Source organism: Lethenteron reissneri, chromosome 28 (assembly GCF_015708825.2).
Source record: "Lethenteron reissneri isolate LAM-NWPU_2019-01 chromosome 28, ASM1570882v1, whole genome shotgun sequence".
Taxonomy (NCBI): Eukaryota; Metazoa; Chordata; class Hyperoartia; order Petromyzontiformes; family Petromyzontidae; genus Lethenteron; species Lethenteron reissneri.
The window spans coordinates 957,143-980,572 of NC_083806.1; the positions used below are offsets into that span (position 1 = coordinate 957,143).

The following is a 23,430-nucleotide window of genomic DNA, read 5'->3' on the forward strand; positions in this document are numbered from 1 at the left end:
GACTGGATCAGATAAACGTCACTGCACCGTCATCCTGACCACCTCAACCATCACCACCTCGCTCCCCACGACTGCCACCACAACTTTCATCATACACCACACCCCCACATACCGGGGGGGGGGGGTGCCACTCATTATGCCCCATCAGGAGCCTTGCCAGGGTCATCCAATGAAGATCAATCACTATCACAATCTCCACCACCATTCATTCTCAACCAATCACCTACGACTATTGCCTACACCATTCATACTCACTACCATCATTCACAACGTACCACCTACATCACCAAACTCTGAAACCACCACAATCCTCACCACCACCACAACCATCATCCTCACCAGAATCACCCTCAACCACCACCATCCTCGCCGGACCTAAACACACGCGCGCGGCCTCCACCACCACCACCACCACTAACCACCACCACCACCACCACCACCACCACTAACCACCACCACCACTAACCACCACCACTAACCACCACCACTAACCACCACCACCACCACTAACCACCACCACCACTAACCACCACCACAACCACTAACCACCACCACCACTAACCACCACCACCACTAACCACCACCACCACCACTAACCACCACCACCACTAACCACCACCACTAACCACCACCTCAACCGCTAACCACCACCACCACTAACCACCACCACCACTAACCACCACACCACCACTAACCACCACCACCACCACTACTAACCACCACCACCACTAACCACCACCACCACCACTAACCACCACCACCACTAACCACCACCACCACTAACCACCACCACCACTAACCACCACCACCACTAACCACCACCACCACTATCCACCACCACCACTAACCACCACCACCACTACACCACGCCGTGCGAGTCGCCATCGCGCATCCCACCACCAGCACCACGCGTGTGTCCGAGCGGAGCGAGCTGGAGGGAGGGACCTGCTCGGCCTCGACCCGCGGCTTCTTCAGGTCTCGGTCGGCGCCGACAGCGACGCCGCCGCTCGCCGCGGAGTCGCCGACGCCGCCGCCGCCGCCTCCCCGAGGAGCCTTTCCCTTGCGCTTCTTGTCCGACATCGCGCGATCCGATTCCTTTCGTAATCGGCTCATCGAATCCTCCACCCCCGATTCTCGCCCACGTTGCCCGGCGCGTTTCAATTTAAAGTCGATTCTAGATTTCGATTTGATGCGGGGCTGTAAAAACCGCGGCCTAACCGTCTACAGAATCGATTGCTGGTAGTGAAAAGTGAGGAATCGGTAATCGATTCGAGTGGAAATGTCGTCTGGGGTGCACCGATTGGCGCGCGCGGGTCAAATAAACAAACGGCCAGAAAAAATCGAATTAATGTAATTACGGGTTCACTTGCACGTGAATAGCGGGAATCGATTCAACAGTCATCGATTCGCGATTTCGATCCCGCCTCCCCCTTTAATAACCTGGCGACTCCTTCGATTCACTATCGAGTCCTCGTCGGAGCTCGGAATGGGAATCTTTACTTCGACTGCGGGAGGAGGAATCCGAAGAGCTTTGAAGCGCTTTGTTTGGGCAGATGTCCAGTACGGGTGGGTCGGCAACCTTACAAACAGCAAACAATGCGCATAAAACGGTACTAAAGTGCAAAATAGAGAAAAAGCGAAGTCACTAAATAAAAGTCATTAATCTGTGTCTCAAAAACCTCTACGGCACTTCCTGTGTCGGGTGGTGGCGGGTAGTAACGACACATTTAGACATTTACGCGATCTAACCCAAACAAACTATTATGGAGAAAGCTGGTACATAAGTAGCTTTTAGGACACAAAAAGGAACAATCTGAAAATCCACGATTTTTCATTTTAAGACCCCAAATGTTATGGGCCCCATCCACATGTTTGTGCCTGGTGTCATTCAGAAATCGTTCAAAATATGATAGAGCTTTAAACAGAAAATAAAATTAAAGCGAGAACCATGGTTCTATCATTTATTGTTTTTGAGATATGTCGGATTCAAGAGGTTTTGAACAAAAAATCCGCATTTTGTGATGTTAAAATCTGAATAATTTAAAAACGGTAAAAGATAGCTGAGCTTCCCCTCACAGAGTATTACATTAATTCATTGTTGTTCTTTCTAATAAAAATATTAACGGGATTTTTTAATTGAGTGGTTTCCGATGTGTATGTCTTTAAATATAAGTTGAATCAAGTTGTCAACAACTTTCGGAAATATACCAACTTTTTGGAGTACTTGTTCGTGTCTGATTGTAGACAAAATTGTAAAAAAAAATCCTATCAGGTTAATGATGGTTTCCTCATAACTTTTGCCTGGCGAGGACAGGCTTTATAAACTAGTAGTTTAAACTCGTAGTTTATATCAATCTTGGGCAAGGCAGCAACAACAGGTCCCAGACGACAGCAAGATAGCACGCAGTCCCTCAATAAAATGACTCGTCAACGTTGAACAATCACAAGACGCAAGCAGAACATAAACAAACGCCTCCTTCTCATATCAGAATGAGAATCTTTATTTTTCCCGGAGGAATCCGATGAGCTATGAAGCTCTTCTTCACAGATGTCCAGTAGGGGCGGGTCAGAACGTAACAACAGTAAACAATACACACGATAGAAGTGCAAAGCAAAGGTAAACAAACTACTTAAAATATATCTACAAATACAACTAAACTATCTTTTATCTTTCTAGATAAAGCCCACTGAGGCATTAACTTATTTTTCAGAAGCGACCTGGCTGCCACACATCACCGCTCAACAAGGTGTCTCTAATGTAGAAATTCATATCGGCAAAACAATCTCAGTGTGTATTCTTTCACATACAAATAATACTATTAGTTTTGACACATCCCATCAGCCGCGATTAGCGAATCGATTCGACCGCGAGACGCCCACGATGGCTCATGAGGCCTCCTTATCAGAGTGTTGGTTTTTGTTGCATTTTGACTGCGAGTATTGTGGTTAATGTAAACATGACTCCTTGCAAAAGGTGTCAGTTTTGTTGCCAGAAAAAGGGGGGAACCCCTATTAGTTGATTGTTGTGGAATCGATGTTGAATTTTCTCTCCTCCTCTGGCACGGAGTTCCACTTCAGTGGCCTCTGGCGCGCGTCGCTTTGCGACAGTAACGGCGGCGACTCTATGATCGACATTCTAGATTTGAAGTGTTGTGACTGCAAAGATCCATACTCTTTGGTTCTTTCGGTAAAGTCACGTAGGTGAACAAAAAATAGAAATAACTTTATTAAATCACGACGTTTCGGAAGCAACACAAGTTTCCGTCATCAGGTAGGAGACAGCCACAGCAACAAAAAACTTTGTTGCTTCCGAAACGTGATTTAATTTAGTTATTTCCATTTTATTCTTTATTTTTATTTTCACCTACGTGACTTTACCGAAAGAACCAAAGAGTAATAATAGCCATTTACTACACTTTTGAGGCATAAGAAATCGTGTTACACAGTGTCCTTAAACTCACCCTTGCGGGTATTCGTCAGGTACCGATTCTATTTCTGTTGGTACACAGAGCCCTTGACTTAAAGCTTTCGTAGATAGGTTCAAGTAAAAATAACAAAAAAAACTACGACGTTTCGATCGCAATACGATTTAGTTTCGATCGCAACACGATCGAAACGTAGTTTTTTGTTGTAATTTTTCTTTGGGGGGCGTCCATAAATGACGTCACGCGATTTTGGCCGATTTTTGACCCCCCCTTCATCATACGGCGTCACAAAAAGTCAGACCCCCTTAAATATGACGTCACAAAGCTCTGCCCCCCCACAAATAAAACATGCTTCAAATCGCCTTAACCTATTGTCATTGTAGTGCGTATTTAATGTGGCGCTACACTGATGTTGTAGGAGAAAACATGTATTAAAAAGGAGGCGTTGGAAAGCTGAAATTTAGCAAAAAATGTACTTGAAAATATTCAACGTCTAACTAAAACTGCAGATGTTCAGAATATTGAAATTCTCTTATAATTATAAAATATTAAAAGTAATTATAATTATTTAAAAAAATACTTGAAACTTTGTAGTAGAACAAAGAAAAATGGAGAGTGCAATTATAACAATCACATTCATTCCACAAAATAAAAAGCCCTGGTAGAATCATTAGAATCAAAATGTTTAATAACAATCATTCAAAAAATTTACAACATTTATGCTTCTCCATTCCCCCATGGAGAAGCAAAATGCTCCTTCATGGAATAAATAAAAGGTGACCTTAGTAAATTTAATAATAAAATAGTTAATAATGAAAATGTATCAAAATTAGTGTTGTTATAACAATTCTATTTATTTAAGTTTATTTAAAGTTGCGCATTTTGATGTGATGTCACATTTCTCAAACCCCATCCCTCGTCACACATCGTCACAAATGTCTGACCCCCTCCCCCCCCTAGGTGCGTGACGTCATTTATGGACTGCCCCTTGAACCTATCTACGTGACTTTACCGAGGCCGCTACGCGTCACACGTGATGACGATTATAGTAATCGATACCGTGAATCGAGTCGCGTAATCGCCTCGTGGGTGTAAACATTGACTGCGGAGACAGTGTGAAGGGTCACGTTCGGAGCAAGTGAGCGAGCAGGCGAGCGGGTGAGTGTTCAAGTTCAAGTGAGCGGATGTGTGCGTGTGTGTGAGTGTGTGAGGGAGTGTGTGAGTGGGTGTGTGAGTGTGTGTGTGAGTGTGTGGGTGTGTGAGTGGGTGTGTGAGTATGTGAGTGAGTGGGTGTGTGAGTGGGTGTGTGAGTGGGTGTGTGAGTATGTGAGTGAGTGTGTGTGAGTGGGTGTGTGAGTATGTGAGTGAGTGTGTGAGTGGGTGTGTGAGTGTGTGTGTGAGTGGGTGTGTGAGTGTGTGAGTGTGGGTGTGTGAGTATGTGGGTGTGTGAGTATGTGAGTGAGTGTGTGAGTGGGTGTGTGAGTGTGTGTGTGAGTGGGTGTGTGGGTGTGTGAGTGTGTGAGTGAGTGTGTGAGTGGGTGTGTGAGTGTGTGTGTGAGTGGGTGTGTGAGTGTGTGAGTGTGAGTGAGTGTGTGAGTGGGTGTGTGAGTATGTGGGTGTGTGAGTATGTGAGTGAGTGTGTGAGTGGGTGTGTGAGTGTGTGGGTGAGTGGGTGTGTGAGTGGGTGTGTGAGTGAGTGAGTGTGTGAGTGTGTGTGTGAGTGGGTGTGTGAGTGGGTGTGTGAGTGTGTGTGTGAGTGGGTGTGTGAGTGTGTGAGTGTGTGTGTGGGTGTGTGGGTGTGTGGGTGTGTGCGTATGTGAGTGAGTGTGTGAGTGGGTGTGTGAGTGTGTGTGTGAGTGGGTGTGTGAGTGGGTGTGTGGGTGTGTGTGAGTGGGTGTGTGAGTGTGTGAGTGTGTGTGTGGGTGTGTGAGTATGTGGGTGTGTGAGTATGTGAGTGAGTGTGTGAGTGGGTGTGTGAGTGTGTGTGTGAGTGGGTGTGTGAGTGTGTGAGTGAGTGTGTGAGTGGGTGTGTGAGTGTGTGTGTGAGTGGGTGTGTGAGTGTGAGTGAGTGTGTGAGTGGGTGTGTGAGTATGTGGGTGTGTGAGTATGTGAGTGAGTGTGTGAGTGGGTGTGTGAGTGTGTGTGTGAGTGGGTGTGTGAGTGGGTGTGTGAGTGTGTGAGTGAGTGAGTGTGTGAGCGGGTGAGTGCGCGGGCGCGTGAGTGGGCGAGTGTGTGGGTGGGCGAGTGTGTGGGTGGGCGAGCGGGTGAGTGAGTGAGTGCGCGGGTGAGCGAGCAGGCGAGCGGGTGAGTGGGTGGGTGAATGAGTGAGTGAGCGCGTGAGTGAGTGGGTGGGCAGGTGTGTGAGTGGGTGAGTGTGTGGGTGAGTGAGGAAGTTAGTGGGTGAGTGAGTGCGTGAGTGCGTGGGTGGGCGCGTGGGTGGGTGAGTGAGTGTGAGTGGGTGGGTGAGTGGGGAAGTTAGTGGGTGAGTGAGTGCGTGGGTGGGCGCGTGGGTGGGTGAGTGTGAGTGGGTGAGTGAGTGGGTGAGCGGGTGGGTGAGTGCGAGTGGGTGAGCGGGTGGGTGAGTGAGTGGTTGAGTGGAGAAGTCAGTGGGTGAGTGAGTGTGAGTGGTTGAGCGGGTGGGTGAGTGGGTGGGTAAGTGGAGAAGTTAGTGGGTGAGTGAGTGCGCGACTGGGTGAGCATCCTCGTCACACCACCCAGCCCTTCCTCTACCATGAGGGTCCTCACACTGGACGTGCAATCACATAGGCCGATTCGATCCCCGGGCGCGGCATTGACACTCCGCCTGGCGACTTTCTTAGCTCCCCCCTCGCTTGCCGCCCACGCAGCAACAGCAGCAGCAACAGCAACAACACCGCGGTTCGTGACCGCGCACGAGGATCAACTTTACGCACTGCGAGAACGCAGCCGGGGTCCGCGGGCACCTGCGAGAAAGAGCTTCTTAGCTCATCGGATTCCTCCAGGATAAATGCTGATTCTGGAATAGGTGCGCTTGGGGCCTTCCGGTGTCTCGGTCGGTGTGGAGTGAGTGAGTGGATGCTGTTTGCTGCTGCTGCTGTTGTCAATGTGCAGCAGCTGGATGGTGATGATGATGGCCTCGTTACAGACGGAGGTGGCTGTGTAAGTACAGTACTGTACGTTGAACTTATTTCGCACCGTACGTAGCCAGCTGTGCTGATCGGAGGTGCCGGGGGCAGTGGGGGGGGGGGCAACGACCCAAACACAAAAACACTTCTCAAGAAACAAGTTTTCAATCTGTGGTGCCGTCTTGGGGCTCGGTATACAGGAGGTCGTGGGTTCGATCCCGACCCCTGACGCCTGCTGCTGTGTATTTGGAGTTTGCGTGTCTCTCTCATCATCACGGTGGCTCGGAGATGTTAACTACCTCGCCTGGTATGCAGGAGGTCGTGGATTCGATCTCAACCTTGACGACTACTGCTGTATATTTGGAGTTTGCGTGTCTCTCTCTCCGTGGTCCCTTGGATTTTTCTCCGGGTCTTCCAGTTGTTTCCCCTCCGTATTTAGAATAAACATCACGCGTTTGTCTGCTGTTATTTAATATCAACACGAGCCACTTCGTTGAAGCTATAATTTGTGATGACAATGTCGCTTCTGCAAAAATAGTTGCGTAGCTGAGTGGGCCCTACCTGGTAAAATGACAAAATAGTTCAGTTTTAGATGTTAAAGTGGAGGAGGCGCTGCTGTAGTGGAGAGTTCCGCCGTGAGCGTTAGCGCAGGCGGACATTGAGCAAAGAGAGATGCCAACAACGAAACGCAACAATACGAATTGGCTCACCGCCGTCGATGGGCAGGTGGCGTCTGTGGTGGGGTAAAGTGTGGGTCCTCTCACACTTCTTTCCACACGCTTGGCCAGCGTGGAAGAGTAGACCAAATTACACTTCAGAGGGGCTCCGTGGAGCGCCGAATCAACCAGAACTGGCTTAAGCTAAGTCGGTTGTTGCGGGCTCCACCTTTTACCTCTCCCTGGGTGTTCTCTCCCCTAGGTCTACTGAGCCTTAGATTAATGGAGTACCCGGTAGTGTACGTACAGCATAAACATCGGCGCTAAGAGAGACAAAGGCGGCCAGGGTTGGTGTTGGCTATGAATTGCACTTGCCCCGACAGCCTTGTGTCTCATCTTGGATGTGAAGCTTTCGTGACTGCAGGGATCCATACTCTTTGGTTCTTTCCGTAAAGTAAACGTAGGTATAAAATAAAATAGATCAAGACGTTTCGGGCGCAACACAAGCGTCCATCAGCAGGTGGGAAAGCATGGTCTGCTGCTGACGCAGACTGTTTTAAAGGTTTGAAATGGGTGTAGCTCAAGGGCTATGAAGCCTTGTGTCTTGCTTGTCGGAGGGCCTTCTTTGCATTTGTAATTCCCTCGCAGCGACTCGTCGTGGGGTGAGGGTGACATTGATGACGACGACGACGGCGTGCTGAAGATGAGCGGGTGTCTGATGAGAGGCGGCTCCGTTGTGGACGAGGGGAGCACGTGCGGCGGCTGCTGCTGGGACACGTGCGGGGGTTGTGCGGCGTTGCATGGGGAGCGGTGGCGCAGTGGTTTAGTGCACTGCCCGACGAGGCCCAAAACCCAGGTTCGAATCCCGTTCACGATCAATAACGGCACGGCCAATAACGGTGGCAGCGAATCTTTGAGCCGGCCTTGGGCCTCGTCCATGTCTGGTGCATACACGTCATTACTGGGGAGACAAAGACGGTATCCCCAGTAATTACGGCTTTAATAGGCGCTCGCTAACAACACTTGCCTCAACAGCCCTGCGTAAGCTGTACAGGGGGACTTTGGGAAACTCCTCTTGAAACAAATCTCACACATTCCACCTTGTCATGGCAGTGAGAGCTGTGGAGAGACGAAGAGAAAGCGAGGGAGTTAGTGGTGGAAAGAGAGACTGGGAGTGGGGCTTGCAGGGAGGGGGCGAGGCAATGAGAGTGGTGGGGAGAGAGGGCGGATGGGAGAGAGCTGCTGTTGTACTTTGACCCGCACGTGTGACGCTGCGTGCGATTGGTGGTTGTGGAGGGCGCGGTGACCCATCCCTCGGGTAGTAGTAATAATAGTAATAAGTCGCGGGGCACTGCACAGTATACGGGGATTGCTTTTTAAGTATTAGCTAAAATAAGTTTTTTTTTATGTTGAACCTGGTGTAAGAAGATAACTAAAAGTTATTTTGGGTTAGGTCGCGTTCATATGAATGGCGTTAACCCACCACAACCCGACTCCACCAATCAGTATAAATGCTTGTCAAGTGAACAACACGTGCTGATTAGTTACTACCCAGCTAACTACCCTACATGGAGGAGTTACAGCTACGAAGAGTCTGACCCTCACTCGGGTCCCCCGACCACGTGTTGATGCCTGTAGAGCTTCCAGCTTGTAGGATGTAGAGCTTCAGCTTGTAGAATGAAGCGACCCCGGTCCCTCTCGGGGACCCACCTTATATCCCCCTGGGTTGGGGCTGCTCCGCCCTCGGCCCCGCCCACTTTCTAGAGCGTTCCAGCTCTCTCTCGATCCCTCTCGAGAGCTCTCCCCGGACACGTGATCGCCCCCTAGCCCCCCCACCTAGGGGCCTCTCTGTGGACACTCCGGATCACGTGTCTACGGGGTCAACCAGAGTGCCATGGCCCGGGGCAACCCTGCCCCTGGGCTGACGCTCTCCCACTCCCCCTTGTGGGAGCCCGCACTACACACTATGCGTGGTGCCCGCACTATCCCAGCGCACACCAAGCCCCGCTTGGGCTGGTACTACACCCACCTATGGAGTGTACGCGATGACAGTGCATCGCGCGCCACGGCCCTCTCGGGCCAGCACCATACAGTGATATCCCCGATGTCACTACAGGTTGACTGACCAAGATGATTGGTCGATGCACCACCTGTGCCCCCTACTGTACCAACTTTCTGTGTTTAATCCACCCAGCGCTCCGCTCGTTATTGTGAGTGTCGCGCCTCTGCCCTCCGTTAATGCTAGCCTGTGCTGCGCCCATTTAGCCCCGTCTATCCGGCCGAACAAAAGCTGGTCAGGCATGCGGTGGCTGGGCATGCGGGCTACATGATCCAGCCAACGCAGCCTTGCTTGCTGGAGTAGCTCACCAAATCTTTTCAAGGACTTGTGAAATCCTCACACAATCCAGCCTGGTTAAACCCAGGATGGCTCGTACGCAGGCCATCCTAAATGTTTATAACCGGCGAAGATGTTCCATTATGGGGGTCCACGTTTCACAAGCATAGAGAAGGAAGGGCATGACCGTGGTCGAGAAGACCTGATGCTTGGTGTGGAGCGACAGACTAGGTAGCTTTTGCACAGCATCACGCAGCCGATGAAAAGATAATGCCGCTCGACTGATTCGGAATGAGACCTCTGCTGCCCCATCACCAATTGGAAGTTGTGAGGGTGCAGTGTGTTGTACAAAATACCCAGGCAGGTGTTTAGTTTTGGTGAGGCTCATGGTTAGACCCCACGTCTTAGTGACATGCTCCAGGTTCAGCAGCAGCGCCTCCAGCTCCTCTTGAGTGAGCAGCAATCACCAGATCATCAGCATACATAATATGGTAGACCAATAGGGAGCCAACCTTTGATCGCACCGGGCATCGATCAGCCTCCCATTGTATCTGTACCAGATGTAAATTCCTCTGGAACAGCCATCGAAGGTTTCACGAAGTACGTGATCGAAATGGATGTTTAATAATCTGGGAGCCAGAGGACAACCCTGTTCCACCCCAAGGTGAACAGGGGATTGCTCTGACTCCTGGCCGCATAATTTTACCCGGACCTGCTGACCATCATGAAGGTCCTTAATGATTGTGAGCGGAGAGTCAGGGACTCCGAAAGCATTAATAAAAACCAAGAGCCCAGGCCTACTGATGGTATCATAGGCCTTGACCAGGTCAACAAAGCAGAGAAGTAGGTCCTGTTGGAATTCCCCACACCTCTGCTGTACCAGGGGGGTGCCTGTGGTGCCCCTCACAACCATTTACGGCCTTCGGTCAGGAAAGTCACGAAAATTTTGCACACGAACAACGCATTCACGCAAGCACCCGATGCTCCGTTTTGAAGTTTTAAAATGAAACATCTTTGAATTGTATTATGTTTTGAATTAGATAATTGTATTTGTTCATTAATAGCTTATGTCATTTTACATCTGGAAGACTTAATTGAAAAGGACATTTAGTGTGAATTTTCTCTCGTCGCTAAGTAGATAGCCTTGCTGGGGGTTCGGTTCGATGCGGACTTGTTTGGGATTGCGGGATCGAGATAAGGCGACATAGAGCTGCTGGCCGTGCGAGAAGACCGCCGTCTGCAGATCGATTCCAACCGTAATTGAACGTCTGTCTCTGCGCCTCCGTCGTTCATGCAGGGGGCGCGTAGGTTTGTAGCGCCCCCTGCATGAAAACGATGGAAAGTGCAGCTTCATCACAGATAAAGTTGTGCTCTTATATAAGAGTATGGTCGCGAAAGCCGACGTTAAGATGTACATTGTCTGAAAGCATGGGTGGATGGACATAACTCGACACGTGTTCATACGCATGCAGTGTGTACAATCCTATAAACATCCCAGTTGAAATGCCGAACACCCTGTCCACCCCGTTCCCCATTCTGCAGCCTCCTCTCCGACACAGCCTCCGAGCGCCGGCGGGGATGCAGCAGTGCTTGAGCGTGAGCTTTCCCCTCCTGCGTCGCCTTGGGACGGCGACTCACGCCCGCGCCGTACCGTGCATGGGCCTGCACGGCCGCGAGGCTACTAGGCCTGCCGCTGTTGCGGATGAGGCTCTAGCCAGCGCTGAGCGGAACCTCTCCCAGCCGGAGATGGCACCATCGCCGCCTCCTCCACCCTTCTCCCGCGCCGCCATCGGCACGTTCTTTCAAGAGCGGCCGCAGCTGCACAACCCTTACAGGGACGACGCGCTCCTCCGCGCCTACCTCAAGCGGAACCTGCCCCCATCGGTGAGGCGTCCGCGTGATCCCGCTCGGTTTGACCTCGCTCGCCGACCAGCATTGCCTGGCTCTCTGATGTGCCTTCGGGTCGCACCGTGTGTCGTTTGGTACGATGTGCCGACGTTTTGCTCCCCGTGCCGAGAGCTTCTGCGGGAACTGGATTTTTGTGACCGCCTGATTTTTGTGGCACGAACAAATCGCGGGGAGCCCTGAGATGAAAATATTTCGGCAGTCCCTTGTACACCACGTTTAGTGTACTACTAGACATGTGCCACACTCAACCCAGTCCAGTCGACCAGCAACATAGAAAATGTGCAGTTTGAATCTGATTGGTTGTTCCTAAGATTCAATGAGCTGGAATAGAGTTGTCCTGATGATGTTTTAAGGAATTTGAAATGAAACGCCGTGTGTCCAATTGCTAAATTCGGGTCTGGTGGATTGCTCATCAAATTCCCTGTGAGCTGAACAATAACAATTGTCATGCTGTTAGACGCTTGCACACGTGACGGTGTGATTGTATTTGGGTGGTGGAGGGTCTTAACAACACAGATTTGGTTAGATAATTCCGTGGCCTCACCCGATCATCAATTATGAATCAGAAAATACTCGGTGAGAAACTAAGCCACGTGATTCTTGGTCTCCGTTGCTCTCTCCGTTATCTCTCCGCCGTTTCTCCACTGCCGGCGTCGTCGCCGCAGGTCCTGCACGATGTCGGCACCGACCTGGACGCTTTCGGCAGCCGCGTCGTGTCCGAGCTGGAGGCACTGGGGCGCGAGTGCGAGCGGTCGCCGCCCACGCTGCGCACGTTCGACGCGTGGGGGCGACGCGTCGACGACATCGTCACGTGCCCCGCATGGCGCCGGCTTCACGACATCGCGGCCTGCGAGGGCATCGTGGCGCACGCCTACAAGCGCAAGCACGGCGCCTGGAGGTAGCCACCCAGCAGCCGACGCTGGTGGGGTGGTGGGGGGGGGTGTCAGGCTCGATGCTCCCCATACACGACTTGAGACCAGAATTGTTTTATTTATTGATATTTACCGGGGAAAATTATTTTAATTCCTTTGTATTATTGTTAATGTGGGCTCGAAATCATGGGACTGACCACCCCTAGCCCTCACCACCCCACAATGGGAAGTTTCTACATCTGCCTCTGCAGTAGCTGCTGCTATGCACACAAAGCAGCCAGACTGGGGAGAGGTAAGAGAGTGCGTGGCGAGACTTCTGCAGAAACGAATGGAGCCAAATGCAGTGCTAACATAGCCCGATGCGTGAACATGCCGGATCGAGTCGGAAGCTAGAACAGGGTTTGATGAGTGACTACCGTGCACACGAGGTGCCATGTGGCGGCAGGGCTTCAGTGTGGGCAGCAGAGGGCAGTGCAGCAGAGTTCACATTATTACCGTACTTCTGTGCTCCCCGCACGATGTGGAAGCTGCTCATCCAGCAGTGGATTGGCAAGAAGGGGGCGGCACATCTACTAAGAATATGACGCATGAGACGCGTAGCAAAGTGGCTGTGATAGACAAACAGAGCCTGGTGCAGATAAACAACAATGGCTGTATTGCTCTGTTTGTGTCGGTGCTTTGGTCCCAATTGAGTAATTTGCAGGTAAATTTTCAGCACTGGGGTGTTTGGCTAGTGCCAATGACTTTGCGTGTTGTTTTAGCTATTGGAGAAAAGTGGAGAACGCAGAGGACAACACTCATGCTGAACAGGGGGTGGGAGGACAAACTGCACACATAAAGGCGGCCGAGGTCGGGAATCGAACCCTGGCGCTTTTTTCTGGAGGCAGAAGCGTTGCCATTGGCACCGACACCCCGCGGGGCTCTCACGCGGTTTGTCTGCGTGTCCCACGCCCCCCCCCCCCCCGCACCTCGTCATGCCAGCCGCGTGCACCAGCTGGCCAAGCTCTACCTCTTTTCGCCGTCCGCTGGCCTCTACACGTGCCCGCTCGCCATGACGGACGGTGCCGCCAAAGTCATCGAGGTGAGTTCGGATCAGAAGAGCTTTGTCATCGTCACTGGTCATCATCGTCTTGTCATGCTCTATTCACTGCTGGATGGATGAAGGGTTCCCCAGGTCATCGCCATCCCTCGCATTCTTGCATTGCTACGATCCACCCAGCAGCGCCAGCACAAGAGCTTATTTCGTCGCTCTGTCTCTACTGTGGACACCCTCGCGGGAGCGTTTCTTGCCTATGGCCTCCACTCCGTTTTCAGTCTTGACCGTCGGCCATTGTCCCTTGTGGCCGTGACGCGTCCTGCCCAAGCCGTGTTATCTGAAGAGTCAACGCGATCCCTCCAGCGTGCGTACATCCTTCAATCCACGTGTTCCTCTCGTCTCTCGGTTTAAATCCGAGAGCGCGCCTCTCCCTCCTCCATTGAGTGTTATGCTTATAACTAAAAACATCCAAACCCTACACCTTAGAGTTTGGGCTCCACAAAACCTTTTGAAAACATTTTTCAACTCTTGTGATTTTTTATTTTTTTAAGGGACTTGCCTTTTTTAAAGTTTATATTAAAATTACTCTTTGGTTCTTTTGGTAAAGTCACGTAGAAAATATGGTTAAATATTAATAGAATACGACGTTTCGATTGCAATGCAAGCAACCATCATCAGGTAAGAATGAATGAGAAAACAAACGTAGTAAACTTAGAAATATAATACAATACAACACAGAGAGTCGGCTAACACACAGTTAACGCCTAGCCTGGTTGATTACGTTCTCCCAAAGATTGCTAAATTAAAAGTTAAGTGTGAGTTGTGAGGAATCTAGCAATCTTTGGGAGAACGTAATCAACCAGGCTATGCGTTAACTGTGTGTTAGCCGACTCTCTGTGTTGCATTGCATTACACTCCCTAATTTTACTCCTAGCTCATCAAGTGGTAGAATGTGTTTCTCATGGGCAACGCAGACGCTGGCCGTCCAGGGGCGCGCCGCTGAGGCTCTGGAGCATCTCACGACTTTCGACCCGGCCAAGTTCTGGACGTCCGGGCAGTGGATGACGGAGCGCAAGGGTGGCTCTGACGTGGGTACGTGCAGCATGCGCTTCAGGGGGTGAGCAGACCGAGATGACAGGGGAGAGGTGGGAGAGTGCAAGGAGGGGAGCAGAGTCAGACGGGAGGAGAGAGGAAGGAATGGGTGTCCTGTGCAGGAACCTGACTATGCGGAGTGCGCTAGGAAATCGGCGTGGTGTGTGCATCACGTGGAGGTGCATGGTTTCATGTCACATTGGTGTTCTGTGGCTCGGCCTACCTGTATACCATTGCTGTGCATAGCAGCAGCAAAATGTTCAAGAGCTAGATGACAATGTCGAGGTCTGCCTGCCACGACAAGAGGGCTTCAGGAGAGAGAGAGAGTTGGTGTTGTTTTGCTGTTCGTGCTCCGTTGAAGGAGCACAGACTACAGTGTTTACCGATATGGTCCATAGCTTTGATTGCATGGCCACAATCGCAATCCTGTGGCTTGTACAACATTTTCCATTCATGAACGCGATATGTGCATGATGGGCCTGTTGATATTCTGATACGGTTGATGGTCGCCCCAGTGTCAAAGCCAGGATGTGCGATGATGTTTGTGTCTCGAATGAGGAGGTACAGTGATACCTCGGTTCACGAACTTAATTCGTGAACTGACTCTGGTCGTGAACCGAATTGGTCGTGAACCGAGGCACATTTTCCCATAGGGTTCAATGTAAATCCGGTTAATCCGTTCTGACCTTTTTTTTTGGTGTTTGAACCACAAAAATATGAAACAAATTACAATACACATTAGTACTGTACAGTATAGTAATGTATAAAGAGAGAACACTAACCTTGCTTGAGATGACTTCAGTAAGCACTCAAACGGGTGAACTGTACAATACAGTAAGTACAGTATTGTACAGTACAGTACAGTAGTACATTACAGTACTGTATGTGCTAAAAAGCACACCAAAAAGCAAAAAGTCACTGAAAGTGTCTTCACAGTACTCACAGTACTTCTTTCTGCGTCTCTTCTTCTCTCCACGATCTTCCTACAGGAAGTCACGACCATGTGACAGCCTGGAATTAGCATTAAAATGGCCGCGGCTCCTGTTCGTAAACCGAAGCGGAGTTCGTGAACCGGAGCATATTTTTATGAACTTTTCTGTTCGTGAACCGAGTTGTTCGTGAACAGAAGCGTTCGTGAACCGAGGTATCACTGTACTTATTCTGGACGTCCGCATTGTCCCCCTCTGTTCGTTCCACCACGATTGCGGCTCCCCGTGCTTACGCGGCGCCGCGTGTGCCTGCAGTGCTCCGCCAGGTGTGAGTAGTGTGCAGCGCAAACCTTCATGTACGTGCGTGGTGTGGCGTGGTGCGGTGCGGGCAGCCACGGGCACGGAGACTGTGGCGGAGCCGCAACCGGATGGGAGCTACCGGCTGCATGGGTTTAAGTGGTTCACGTCGGCCACGGACTCGGACATGACGCTCACCCTCGCACGGGTCACGGACGCAGAGGGGCGGACGCTGCCGGTGAGTCGGGGGCAGGCAATGCCGCTTGGGGAATGAGACGCGGTGGCCTCTACACGGTCCGACGCAAAGTGGGGGGGACGCCTACGTCCAGCAGTGGATCGACCAAGGGCAAGGGGCTGTGCCCGTCGGAGAGGGACGGAGTGATGGTGCAGCAGTTTGCATGTCGGCATCGCGAACCTGGCCAAATTCACTGGCATGTGACCTCTGAACTGAACTTGGGCACCTGTGACAACACGGAATGACCAGTGTGGTTTGGTATGTTCAAACAACTCCCACGACCAACGCAGCATGGGGCGGTCTTCAACTTATTAAATTATTTGATTTCTGACTTTCAGGTCCCTTGCCAATCCAGTACTGAATGAGGGCCGGTCCACACCGTGCCCTTTGTGTTCAATACAAACCTCAGTCACCACAATAGCTGGGTTCAAAAACACGGATTCAACAGCACAGAATTGATCCTGCAACACAGAGGTGTGCAGCATTGCACGTGCAAAGGCTTTGTGCCTAAACCAGAGTAATTCGCAGTGTAATTTCATATTCGGCAAATTTGAACCGTGACGCCCGCACACAATGGCCGTCACGTTTTGAGTGATGTCAGGGGATCTTTAAAGTCCACTGTGAAGCAGACAGCGCGGAGTATTCTTTTTATGGTCAATAGACCTGGTGGTTCACCAGGGCGGCCTGCCGGATTCGAAACACTAACTTTTGCATCAAGCTGCGCGAGCTACTAACGGTGGGCTAGGGCACCGCCAACAAGACAAAGTTCCCCCCGCTAGCATTTGCCTGGAGGATGTTGGAATGCCGCCCCGTGCAGGGCAGCCGCGGGCTCTCCCTCTTCTACGTGGAGGTGCGCGACTCGGCGGGGCAGCTCAACGGCATCGAGGTGCAGCGGCTCAAGGAGAAGCTGGGCACGCGCCAGGTCCCCACCGCCGAGCTGCTTCTGTCCGGCACGCGGGCGCTTCGGGTACAGCAGCCATCTGTAGGAGGTCGTGGGTTCAGTCCCGACCCTGACGCCTGTATATTTGTTTTCCCCGTGGTCGCGAGGATTTTTCTCCAGGTCCTCCGGCTTTTCCCCCCACATTTACATTCGACATGCGTTTAGAGTATTTGCCTGTTATAAATGTCCACACGACAATAAGCCACGTCGTTGAGCAATCATTTGTGGCCAGGTCACTTATGAAAAAGAGCTAAATTTTCCTCAGTGGGCCATACCTGGTAAAATTTAAAAGAGTTTAAGAGCAAACATTTTTTTCAAAAACGGTCACGTTGAAAAGTGAGCAGAATGTTTGACAGTCATTAATGAATTGCGAGTTGGTTGTGCACCGTGGTTGTGCACCGTGGTTGTGCACCGTGGTGGTGCACCGTGGTGGTGCACCGTGGTGGTGCACCGTGGTGGTGCACCGTGGTGGTGCACCGTGGTTGTGCACCGTGGTGGTGCACCGTGGTTGTGCACCGTGGTGGTGCACCGTGGTGGTGCACCGTGGTTGTGCACCGTGGTGGTGCACCGTGGTGGTGCACCGTGGTTGTGCACCGTGGTTGTGCACCGTGGTGGTGCAGATCTCGGAGGAGGGTCGCGGAGTGGCCTCCATCTCCTCCATGCTGACCATCACGCGCCTGCACAACGCCATCTCCTCCGCCGCTGCCATGAGGAGGTGAGGCCCTTGCCGCACAAGTTTGAGGACACAGTGCGGTCTGCTCGCTGCAAGTCTTTATTTTGCTGGCCTTGCCAAACAGCCACATCGTGTGTGTGTACATATATATATCATCATCGGCATCCGCCATCGTAAATCCACTGGCGTCATCATCTCTCGTGGTCCTGCGCTTTAACGATCCAGCTAACACCTGCATGTGAGCTGATTTGATTGCTTCATCTCCGCAGTGGAGGGTCCTCCCTGGTACGGTTGCCAATGTGGCTTCGTGTGAAAAAGAGCTTCATACCTCATCGCATTTCTCCAGGATAAATAAAGATTCTGATTCTGTGCTCACTGAGTGAACACAAAATCTGAATCAGAATCTTTATTTGAACGGTCTGTGTAGTGTGATGCGTGTGATGTGACATGGTGTGACGCAGTGTGGCGTGTGTGGTGTGACGCATGTGATGTGACATGGTGTGGCGCGTGTGGTGTGATGCAGTGTGGCGCGTGTGGTGTGACACGGTGTGGCGCGTGTGATGTGACGCAGTGTGGCATATGTGGTGTGGCGTGTGTGGTGTGTGTGATGTGACGCAGTGTGGCGTGTGTGGTGTGACGCAGTGTGGCGTGTGTGGTGTGACGCGGTGCGCTGCACACTGTCAGGATCCTGAGCCTGGCGCGAGACTACGCGTCGCGCCGCACAGTCTTCGGGAAGCTCATCAAGGACCACGCGCTGCACATGCAGACGCTCGCACGCATGGAGGTGCGACGCGCGGAACAAGCAGCGCCCGCTCGTCATCATCGCACGCCACACTCCTCCGCCACACTCCTTCGCCCCCAATTCCTTCGCCCCCAATTCCTTCGCCCCCACACTCCTTCACACTCCTCCGCCGCCACACTCCTCCGCGACACCCTCCTCAAGGTTCACACTCCCTGGACTCCAGGCTACTCCTCTCTCTGTACCGATTTCAGAGGCCACCGCTGGGTGATCACGCATTCTGCCGCTATGCACGGAGACTGGAGGAGCGCTGCTATCTCTGCCCACATCAGGAATTGAGCTCCGTTAAATCCAGCTTGATAACCTGTGGTTATTCATTGGCTCGTCCAGTAGTCTGATTGGATGTTACCTACACGAGTGTAATTATTATTATTACCTGTAGTGTTAGTGTCATTATGCCAGTGCGAGTGTAGTCGTCATTGTTGTTATTATCAGCATTTACTGTATTCCAATTGGATTTTATCTCTTTGAGTTTGTTTTATTTTTTACATATGGCGCTTTGAGATATTTTGATATGAAAGATGCCGTTTAAGATTATTATGTTATTATAATCGGCTACAATCAATCAACCGTTGGATGAGGGCCTCCCCAGGCCGTCTCCATTTTTCTCACAGTCATGCGATTATAATGATCCGCCTGGCTCCAACACAGGAGCCAATTTCATCACTCCGTCTCCGAGAGAGGACATCCTCTCGGGCGCATTCTCATCCCCCTCCCCCGGCTGTCACTCCATCATTATTCTCGACCATCGGCCATCACCCTTCCGAGCGACGTCTCCTGCCCACGTCCATTCACCTCCGTTAGTGGTTTGAACTCCGTCATTAACCTGCGTTAAGCTTGTGAATCCGTGTGTTCCCCTGTCTCCCTATTAATCCGGCCGCACGTGAGGCCGACGGCTGCTTGAGCTGTGGTCTCATTAGCCGATTCATTTGCTTTGGCGGCAGAAAAGCGCCGGGGTTGACGCTCACGCCTCACAGCGCAAGGACCTGGGTTCGATTCCCGACTCGGGCACCTTTCTGTTTTTATGTGTGTTTGTTTGTATGTTTGTACGTGTGTTTGTTTGTTTGTATGTTTGTATGTATGTTTGTGTGTATGTTTGTATGTTCTCCCCCTGCTCTGCGTGGGTTTCCTACAGTTTTTCTGGCTTCCTCCCATAGCTAAAAACACACAACGTGACTAGTATTGGTCAAAACATCCCAGTACCTGCACATTGCTCGATACAGCAGCAACATCATCCCCCTAATGCAAACAGGACCCTCCTGAAATAAAATGTTGAGTCTTTCTTGGGTAAACAAGCGTAACAAAACAAATAAATCCCCTCCCATCTCAATGTGTTCATGTCCCTGCACGTGGTCCCCACTGGGTGGGATAGCGACTCCAACTCCCCCCCCCCCCCCCCCCCCCTGGCAAGGTCCTGCCGTAGTTTGCGATTGGTCGCAACGTACCGGGCTCGCATTGTTGTGTTGCAATACAAAAATGAATATGCAAATTAATGATAAATAATAACTGTAATGTATCCTTGACGCTAGGCCTAAACATAGTGGTGTTTACGTTAACGCATGCACTCACCTCACCCATACACGTTGAGGTCGGTAACATGAAGCAATCACCAAGGGACCAAAGCACCGACACAAACGGAGCAATGCAGCCATTTCTATTTATCTTCATGAGGCCCAATTGTCTATCACGGCCACTTTGCTATGCGTCTATTCTTAGTACATGTGCGGTCCCGTTCTTGCCAATCCACTGCTGGACGAGGGCCTTCCCGCAGCGTGCAGGGTTATAGAATTGTGTCCGTGTCGGTCAGGCTTTCCTGGGCAACCAAAGGTAATAAAAATACACCGAACTTGTGGAAAAAGTATGGCAAATATGTACAGAGACTGATGATTTCATAAACTTAGGATTTTATACGTAAATATTGATTTTTCACACGTGTACCGAAAAGAAATGACAATTATTCATGATTTTATCCACATTGCAATACATTTTATCGATGAAAGTATGAACAACAACAAAACGGTTACTGGGAAAGGGCATCGGAGAGACGCACACACAAATGCTCTACCCACTGTGAGAGCGATTGAGCTGAATGGACGTGCGACCTTTCTCTCTCTGCGTGTGTTGGAGGGCACAACGTGTTACAAGTTATTTTTGGTTTTCTGCAGTGGCCCCATGGCGCGACGCACGGGTTTTTTTGTCGCAAAGAACAGGACAGAATCCGTCCAAACCTATTATTATTATCCTGTATGTCCCGGTGCGTTACAGACAAGACGCACGAACAGGTGTATTATTCATTAAAATAAATCATGAACGCCAACCTTGTTATCACTGATAACGACGCAGTTGTGGCTGCACGTGCGTGGGTGCAGGTCGAGGCACGCGGTGCGTTCCTGCTCGTCATGGAGGTGGCTCGGCTGCTGGGGCTGGAGGAGGTCGGGGACGCGACCCCGCGCCAGCGTCTGCTGCTGCGCCTGCTCACGCCGCTCGCCAAGCTGTACACGGCCAAGCAGGTGCCGTGGTCGACTAGCGCTCATACACGGGCATCGGCTGGACAGCCCTGCACAATCCCACGTCCTCATAATAATGATTGTGAGAATAATAATTATGAGAATGAGTTTGTGCGTACAGAACCAACCTCCACACTGGGGTGCTTCTCATGCCATAAGCGGCTTGCGCCACATCACATAGTTTGTTGTTCTTCCTCCGCACCTCCGGTTATCACGGTTGGCTACGTATGGTGCAAAAGAAGTTCAACGTACAGACATCTCGAGGCATTGGAAAGGGCACTCCCCACAGTGGCAGCTGTCCCTGTGCGGCGCACGGTGACTCGGCACCTCCGGTGTGTGGAATCCCAGCCCGAGTCATTTTTTTTATTTGGCAAATGTGAACCTTGACACCGACACACAATGGCCGACTCGTTTTTACTGACGTGACTGGGATCTTTAACGTCCACTCTGCACCAGACGGCACGTAGTTTTTCACGATTAATGCACTCGCAGTAATATCCATGAACGCGTTACCACTGGGCCGCTCCACTTGATAACAGGCGTCTTCACTGAACATGGCTGCGGAGTGGCAGCGCTACCCACACACTCTAGCTGCAAGTTACAGGCCACCTCCAGCAGGGTCATATTTACACTGCGCACACAACAACGCCGTCAGGGGCAGAATAGCCTGTGTTGGGGTTGTTTAGCAAGCCCCCACGAGGGCCAGCATGGCGCACAAGGGAGTGGGGTGACTGGCACCACGCACACTCGGCCGCCTTTGTCTCCCCAGTGCTAATTCCTTTAAGGCTGAGTCGCCCCCAGGCAGGACCGTTTTGGATATCACTCGCCACTGATGTTGGCCGTGGCTGAGATTCCGACCTCGGGTCACCGGGTTCATTGCGCATTGCTTGTACGACTGCGCCACCACGTCGTCTGTGAATGTTCGACACGGATAGGCGCGTGTTTGACCGCACACGCGCGTGTGGATCGTGCGTGCGGATCATGTGATCGTTCTCCCGCAGGCTGTGGCGGTGGTGTCGGAGGGCCTCGAGGCGTTCGGAGGTCAGGGCTACATGGAGGACACGGGGCTGCCCTGCATGCTTCGCGATGCGCAGGTCCACCCGCCGACCCATGTGTCTCGCATCGTCGTTTTGTGTGCGCAGTCCGTGTTGGGGAGTTGCACACTGCAAGCCAGGAGCTACATCTTTCTTCGTATTCCTCCTGGAGATGTTGCCACTCGTGTAGGCTCTGCCTTCCTGCTCCTCTTTCTCCGCTCGCTCTCATCGTGGGCCATCATCTGCATGTCCGCTCCACAGTTGCTGGCTCACCACGGTGATCCAATTCCTTCTTTGGTCTGTGTCTCGGTCTCCACCCAGGTGCCTCCACGTTCATCCCTAGGGTCACGTGCACATGCAGACACTGTCTTCCTGTTGCCCGCCACAGTGGTCAATTTAAAATACAGAGGCCTGAGTACAGAGAAAATTCTCGTAATGTTAAATTCATTTTGCATTCGCTTTCAGTTGTAATTACATGAAAAGCGCATTACAAATATGAAATTACGGTGATGACGGTCATGTGCGTGTCTAGTGTAGTGCTCGGTGAAAGATCTGCACACGGTCTCATCAGTGAGCTCCTCCGGTAAGCGAGGCTGCGCTGGCCAGGTGATGTAGCTCGCGTGCTCAGCCACCGTATGCCCAAATAGCTTCTGTTTGGCTGGATAGATGGGGCTAAACGGGCGTGGCACGGGCTAGAGAAGAGATGGACTGATGTGATACAGAAGGATGTGGAGTTGATTGGACTTGCCGGTGACTGGTACCAGCGGTGTCAAGATCGGCCTCCATCGACGAGGTTTATAAAGGACGCTGCTGGGGATCTGGAGGGCAGAAGAGCGACGCTCACAAGGAGAGGAGCGCCGAGTGGCTAAAATGTCGAGTTGGCACAGTGGGGAGCACATTTGGTGCATTTAGAGCAGGGGTCCTCAAACTTTTTAATCAGGGGGCCAGTTCACTGTCCCTCAGACCGTCGGAGGGCCGGACTATAGTTAAAAAAAAAACTATGAACAAATTCCTATGCACACTGCATATATCTTATTTTGAAGTGAAGAAACAAAACGGGAACAAATACAATATTTAAAATGAAGAACAAGTAAAGTTAAATCAACAAACTTGCCAGTATTTCAATGGGAACTATGGGCCTGCTTTTGGCTAATGAGATGGTCAATGTCCGGTTCCATATTTGTCACTGCTAGTCGTAACAAGTGATACAAGTGTGCATCCGTTAGTCTAGATCTGGTTGGAGATTTCAAATGTTTCATTCTGGAAAAAGTCTGTTCACAGACATAAGTGCTGCCAAAGATGGTTGCCATTTTGAGTGCATGGTTCTGAGATGAGGATATGTCTCAGAGGGGAGAGATGCATAGAAATTATGAAGGCTGCTTGACTTGAATGCGTCTTTCAGAGAGTCACAATTCTGCAGTTCAGCCAGTTCCATTTGGTAAATTGTATCCACATTTTCAATGTCAATAGAAAATGGGTTACGGAAAAGCTGTATGTCCTGTTCATGGAGATGAAGCTCTTTAAATCTAAATTGGAACTTCTTTTGCAATTTTTCCAGTGAATCCACACATGTTTTGTTTGGGAATTG

General features: G+C 51.1%; 2 protein-coding genes across 13 annotated transcripts in view; one reads left to right on the forward strand and one right to left on the reverse strand.

Annotated features, from left to right (window-relative positions):
* Positions 1 to 1,113, reverse strand: part of THOC5 (THO complex subunit 5) — a 33,635-nt gene extending 32,522 nt beyond the window's left edge. For 2 of the 7 annotated variants that reach the window (XM_061561686.1, XM_061561688.1), the window contains exon 1: positions 898 to 1,110. In XM_061561686.1, coding sequence (XP_061417670.1) covers positions 898 to 1,080 — 183 coding nt within the window. In that variant the 5' untranslated portion in view covers positions 1,081 to 1,110. Of the gene's footprint in view, positions 1 to 897 lie in introns of all 7 variants that reach the window. The other 5 variants (XM_061561683.1, XM_061561682.1, XM_061561684.1 and 2 more) reach the window with 5 other exon arrangements.
* Positions 1,114 to 1,478: 365 nt separating this feature from the next.
* Positions 1,479 to 23,430, forward strand: part of LOC133348745 (acyl-CoA dehydrogenase family member 11-like) — a 36,034-nt gene continuing 14,082 nt past the window's right edge. Inside the window, exons 1-11 of one of the 6 annotated variants that reach the window (XM_061561694.1) lie at positions 1,479 to 1,566; positions 11,063 to 11,404; positions 12,094 to 12,326; positions 13,282 to 13,381; positions 14,311 to 14,428; positions 15,750 to 15,892; positions 16,707 to 16,856; positions 17,450 to 17,544; positions 18,187 to 18,286; positions 20,671 to 20,811; positions 21,810 to 21,902. In XM_061561694.1, coding sequence (XP_061417678.1) covers positions 11,099 to 11,404; positions 12,094 to 12,326; positions 13,282 to 13,381; positions 14,311 to 14,428; positions 15,750 to 15,892; positions 16,707 to 16,856; positions 17,450 to 17,544; positions 18,187 to 18,286; positions 20,671 to 20,811; positions 21,810 to 21,902 — 1,479 coding nt within the window. In that variant the 5' untranslated portion in view covers positions 1,479 to 1,566; positions 11,063 to 11,098. Of the gene's footprint in view, positions 1,611 to 4,400; positions 4,584 to 5,700; positions 5,730 to 6,274; positions 6,430 to 6,458; positions 6,564 to 11,062; positions 11,405 to 12,093; positions 12,327 to 13,281; positions 13,382 to 14,310; positions 14,429 to 15,749; positions 15,893 to 16,706; positions 16,857 to 17,449; positions 17,545 to 18,186; positions 18,287 to 20,670; positions 20,812 to 21,809; positions 21,903 to 23,430 lie in introns of those variants that run through there. The other 5 variants (XM_061561690.1, XM_061561691.1, XM_061561692.1 and 2 more) reach the window with 5 other exon arrangements.